At 45.4% G+C, this 6,130-nt stretch overlaps 1 protein-coding gene across 1 annotated transcript in view; it reads right to left on the bottom strand.

Moving 5' to 3' along the window:
• SKP2 (S-phase kinase associated protein 2) overlaps positions 1-4,527 on the bottom strand; it is a 28,348-nt gene extending 23,821 nt beyond the window's left edge. The window contains exons 1-2 of the mRNA XM_077462857.1: positions 4,435-4,527; positions 99-349 (exon numbers count right to left, since the gene is read on the bottom strand). Of these exons, the coding sequence (XP_077318983.1) occupies positions 99-349; positions 4,435-4,520 (337 nt within the window). The 5' untranslated portion in view covers positions 4,521-4,527. The remainder of the gene's footprint in view (positions 1-98; positions 350-4,434) is intronic.
• Positions 4,528-6,130: the final 1,603 nt, after the last annotated feature.

Here is a 6,130-nt window from a genome sequence, read left to right on the forward strand (position 1 = left end):
AATTGCCATCTCTATTTTTACATAGACATTACCCTGAGTTTTGGTGGCTCATACATATTGCACACCTTCACATGAGCACAGCACTCTACAGTTCCTACCTGATGCAGAGCTTTTGGCTGCTCTTGGACGTCTAGCAATAACAAAGGTGTCATCTTTCTCCTTTGGCTTCTGACGCTTCTGTGGTGGAGTAATCTTTATGATTTGGTCCAGAGGAGTATTTTCTGTGTCCAGTGCATCTTTCTCCATGGGTGTTACTCCCATTCCACAAAACAGGTCGGAGCTCTTCTTGGAGTCCCATGTCCAGTTTGCGGAGTTCCTGGCAGAAGCAGGAATTTCTTTTAGATGTGTCCTGCATGAAGACCAGATAAAATATTATTTATCTATTTTTTCCCCCATACTGCTCACACAGTGCAAGAGAAGGATCAAGGTTCTGCATAAAATAAGAACACACACCTATGATTTCCGTATAAATTGTAGTTCCTATTTTTCACAAAACCTGACAGATGCAACCAGGTCTATTAATATCACCATATCAATAAACAATCGGTCCTGTGCTAGCTTTAACAATAAAAAAAAAAAAAAAGAAAAAAAAGCTGAACACAACAGAATGTTGCACTCATCAAAATGTCTGAATACAAACTATATATATATATATATATATATATATATATATATATATATATATATATATATATTTTTTTTTAATCTAAAAAAGGTTGAATGAATAATACTAATAGTGCCCCAACAGTACAAAAAATGCATAAACCACTCCACAGTGTATACAATTACAAATAGCATCAAAATATACAAAAGTATGGAACCCCTAATGTATGGCTGTGTGCAAGGAATCAACATTCATTTTAAAGTAGAATTCCAGCTTAACCTCTTAAAGAGGAACTGCAGTCTTCTTACATAATTTGTAATGAAAACATCTTTGCCATTCCGAAGCTTCCCTCCAACCACTTTGCACATTTTATATATACTGTGATTCTGTACTTGCCAAAAGTCCTGCGTAAATCTCCCCCCACTAAATCTGACTCTAACCATTTTTACCGTGGGCAGCTGAAGCTGCTGCCTGTTCACTTACACAGAGGTACACCTCAGCTCTGAAGCTCTCACTGGCCCTCTTATAACTCATACCCATCCCTTTCTGGCAATCTCTCTCTCTTGGAGAGAGAGAGAGAGCGATGCATGATTTCATAAGTCTACCAGACAAATAGGAAGTGGGCTATATAAGGTATTTACTGGCAGAAAAAAATGTTTTACTAAACAAAGTTAAAACAAGGGCAGAAGATTCAATAGATGGAAAGTTGAAAAAATAACTAAGGGTCTGCTTTAAAGTGATTGTAGAGGATACAATTTTTTTCAATAACAAACATGTTATACTTACCTACTCCGTAACGCTTTTGCAGAGCAGTCCCGATCCTCTCAGGTTCCTTGGTGGTGCTCCTGGCTCCAACCCCCACTTGATATGACTCCTGAGCCAGGCTGTGTTTGTCCATGAGCTCCACCCCCCCCTGCTTCCTTGTCACTGGCTATGATTGAGAGAAGCAGGAGCCAAAGAGGAGTGCATCTTTTCTTGTTCACATCGCTGAATCAAGAGCAGGCATGTATTTAAGGGGGAGCTGCATGCAGAAGGTTATTTTTTACTTTGCTGCATAGAATTCTGCCTTTACACACACTTAAAAACTGTCCCTCCCCCCTCCTAACACTTATGCTAACTAACCTGTGTAAAAAGATGTATATACATAAATATTTTCAGTCCACTCTTGTGATTCCATGTGTCAGCTGCAGGGGAGAGGAGAGAGAGTGCTCGACAGCGGCTTGCAATGCCTGGGAGTAGGGATGTCACCCATATGATCTTTTGGTCTTGTTGGTGCTCCTTCCTCTCCCCTACACCCGCTGCTTGCTGTCAAAGAGGAGCCAGATCACTTGACCAGAGAAAAAGCTGTTAGGAGCGTTAACATTTTTTTCTGCCAGGAAAACATTACCAAAAACTCTACAAAAAGAAATGTAAACGGGAGCAGCAAATACTGTAGCTGCTGACTTTTAATATAAGGACACTTGCCTGTCCATGGAGCCTGTGATGCCGGCACCCCAGCTGATTTTCGGATCGGCTGTCGGATGCTGCAGCCTTTTTGCTTCACAGCCGCTTCTCTACTGCACATGTGCGAAGCACGCAGCACTAACTGGCCCGGCGGCAGAGGAAAGGAGGGCCAAACTTGAGGGACGGGGCCGTCTCCCGAATCGGGGGAAGGGTACCTGTCAAAAACAGGTCCCTGTTCCCCTCTGAAAGGAGTCAAATGTGGCACCGGGGTGGGGGGGGGAGGAAGCAGATAAGCGGAGGTTCCACTTTTGGGTGGAACTCCGCTTTAACTACTTAAAGACTGGGCCTATTTTTCAGACTCGGTGTTTACAAGTTAAAAATCTTTTTTTTTTTTGCTAGGAAATTACTTAGAACCCCCAAACACACACCCAACATCTCTCGCTTCAAATTTGCACCCGCTCGTGGCATGGCGACAAATTTGGACACTTAAAAATCTCCAATTTTTTGGATCACTGTTATTCCTATTACAAGGAATGTAAGCATCCCTTGGAATAGGAAAAAAAAAGAATGACAGGACCTCTAAAATATGAGATCCGGGGTCAAAAAGACCTCACATCTCACATTTACACTTAAAAGCAATAAAAATAAAAAAAGTCCCTTTAAAGTCATTGGGCGGAAATGATGCTCAACGTCGCTTCCGTCATCCAATGGCATAGAATCGAGTGGGGGCCATCATTCCCTCACTTGAATTCCTGCCTACCAGGGGAAAGGATTGGATCCTGTAAGCGGCAGAGACAACCGTGACGTGGCAGAAGGCGGGTGGGCACCTCTCTCTCGCCGCCGATAAAAGTGATCTCGCAGAGACCAAGTTTATCTGAAAGCGGACCGCCCGCCGTTGAAGAAAATACCGGGGTTATTGCAGCTATCTGCTGCCGTAACAACCGTATTTAACGTCACAAAGTAGTGATGTAAATCCACGGTGGGCGGTCCAGAAGTGTTTTTTTTTTTAAAAGGCGCTAAACTTCACTATTATTTATGCTGCGAGTTGTGTATACTGCTTATGTGTTAGCTGCCTAGATTTTAGGTATTATTTTAAACACACACACAGCGCAGAATTCCCACATTTTATTTTTGAGAACAGTCTTCTGTTTACATTGTGATCAGCTGTGATTGGTCACAGCTGATCACGTGGTAAAAAGCCGCAGATTGGCTCTTTACCTCAACAGAGCGTGCTGTGGTGGGTGCCATCGCGGGAGGACGTGTTATGATGCCCTCCCAGAACTGGCCGGCCACGCTGTAGTGTGGTCGGCAAGTGGTTGTAAATCCTTACAGACCACTCTGTGCGATGGGCAAGCCTATAATAAGGCTTACCTGTGTAGCTGCCCCGGATATCTCCTAAATCTGCATGGTTTAGACGTATCCCGTGTATCAGCATGTGCCGACATCATTGGCACGTGTGCACTGAAGCAATGGCATTTACGTGCCGTTGCTTCAGTGAGTGTGTCGTTACCGGTGGGAGTGACGTCATCGTGGCTCTGGCCAATCACATCGCTAGAACCGTGATACTCTAAAGTAACCCCGGGGAGTGATGTCGCCGGCTGGTGCTGTGTACGGGCACCACAGCGGGGGCTTCGATCTCAGGGGAACATTATATAATATGCTATGCACACTAGCGCATGATGCCTTTGTCTTGCAGGCGTTTGTTTTTCCCCCAAAGTGGGTTTACAATCACTTTAAATATCACCAAAACAAAATCTCTACTTGCGAGGGGAAAAATGATAAAGATGTCACATGTGTACAGCGTGTCACGATCACGCAATTGTCAAAGTGTGAGAGCGCTGAAAGATGAAAATTGGTCTGGGCAGGAAGGGGGGTAAAAGTGCGGTTATAGAGAGAATGGTGGGTTTATGTCCGGGGGCACACACATGTTTTTTTGGCTCACACCAGGCGATGAAGGAACGCGCGTTCCCATCTGCATTTTGTTTTTTTTTACGTGTTTTTCACTTGAATGGGCCGCCAAAGACACGCGTTTTCGGGTGTGGAGGAGACCTCCCCCAGGTAGCGGAGATCACTCTCCTACAGACATTGGTGTACACAGCGCCCCCTCCCCCGGGGTGAGGAAACACGCCCCGTGTTGTACAACTCCGGGGAATGGTGGTGTGAATGAGGCCCTATAGAGACATGGAGGAGCCGGGATCACACCTAATAGGTGGGAAACATATTGTAGGGGGGGAGGGGAGTAACCGAGACCTGACTGAGATCTCCCTCCCCCAACTATACACACAGGGCTCCACTCCATCCGGGGCCCGCTCTCCTCACTGGAGGACTACCACACCCGGGTGTACGTGTCTAGACCGGCTTTCCCCGGTAGTGTCCGGTGATATTACCTGCTCATCGTACGCCCGCCCGATCTCCTTCCTTTTACAAACTTCCCGCGTCCCTTCGCATTCACGTACGGGCGCGCCGCCGACATCACGCACAGCTCCCGGCGCATGCGTCCTCCCTTCTGTAAACTAGTGTACGGCGTGGCTGTGTAATGAGCGCTTACCACGTCTGCCCGGTAGAGGCCGCTGCAGGAACACTGACGTCCCAATGTCCTGGGGGGACTACCCCAGTCACTACAAGGCTGGATGGTTTCAAAACTTTTCTCGCTTTTACTAATAAAAACTTAATGTGATTGTAGCCGTATTATGTCAATTCTCACTAATAAAAACGAAATAAAATAAAAAAACATGTATAACAGAAACCTAGAAAAGTGACGGCAGAAAAAGTCCAAGTAGGCCATCAAGTCTGCCCATTTTTTTTCTTTGTGTTTTCTTTTTTTTTTTCTTTTTGTGTGTTTGTTTTTTAGTGTTTTTTTTGTGTTTGTTTTTTAGTGGGGTTTTTGTTTTTTTTGTTTGTTTTTCTGTGTTTTTTTGTTTTCTTGTGTTTGTTTTTCTGTGTTTTTTTTGTGTATTTTTGTGTTTTTGTTTTTTGTCTTTGTTTTCAGTGGTTTTTTTTTTTTTCATTAAAGCGGAGTTGCACCCAAAATTGGAACTTCCACTCATTTGTCTCTTTCCCCCCAGTGTCACATTTTGCACCTTTAGGAGGAGCTGTCTTTGACAAAGGTATCCTGTCCGCACTTCTGGGAGACCAGGCCGTGGTGAATTACGTCAACAGCTTGGCTAGAATTCACCCGGACAGTCCGGGCTTTGAATCATGTGTCCGGGTTTCAGGCAGACTTAAACCCGGACACATTATTCAGACTGGGCTCCTCAAGTAACCAAAATAGTCACACACATATCTGCTGCCGTCCGGGAGCTGTGGGGCAGGTTCAGCATCACTGGGGGGCAGGGCTACGTTGTCAGTGAGAGCAATTTAGCCACACCCACTGTTTGCTATGGCACGCTATGCGCACCACAATACTCCTTTCCCCGGGGCACCCAAAGGTGCCCCAGGCCGCTAAAGTGTTCTGGTTTGGCTTGAAGAAAAGGTGGCAACCCTAAGCTCGGCTCCCTCTTCCTCCCTTCTCCTTCCCCCGCGGCCGGGCCAGTAGGCGAACACAGTGGTGCCTCACGCATGCACAGCAGGGACCCGGTGTGAAGCCGTAATGCTACACTGCCGGGAATGGCGGCAGCAGCACCTTGCCAGCCAATGGAAACATCAGTTGCGGTGCCAACATCGCTGGACTGCAGGACAGGTAAGTGTCCGATTATTAAAAGCCAGCAGCTGCAGTATGTGCACAGTATGGGTAGCTGCGTGCTTTTCATTTTTACAAGGGTGGGCAGACCTCTTCTTTAACTTTGTTGTCTGACTATAGACCTATGGTTATCCCGAACATGTTTGAAGCCACTTACGGGCAGTATTAAACCCATAACAAAAAATGTATTATATTACAGCTTACCAATCAATAGGTGGGTATCAATAGGTGGGTATAGAGGTGAACCGAATAGAAATGTTGGTGGCAAAACAGAAAATTCAGAAAGCACTTGGCCAGAAACCGAAAATGACAGTAAAACCTTGGATTGTGAGCATAATATGTTCCGGAAACATGCTTGTAATCCGAAGCACTTGTATATCAAAGCAAATTTCCCCATAGGAAAT

The sequence above is a fragment of the Lithobates pipiens genome, unplaced genomic scaffold (genome assembly GCF_037356315.1).
Source record: "Lithobates pipiens isolate NorthernLeopardFrog02 unplaced genomic scaffold, aLitPip1_a1.2 Scaffold_3, whole genome shotgun sequence".
NCBI lineage: Eukaryota > Metazoa > Chordata > Amphibia > Anura > Ranidae > Lithobates > Lithobates pipiens.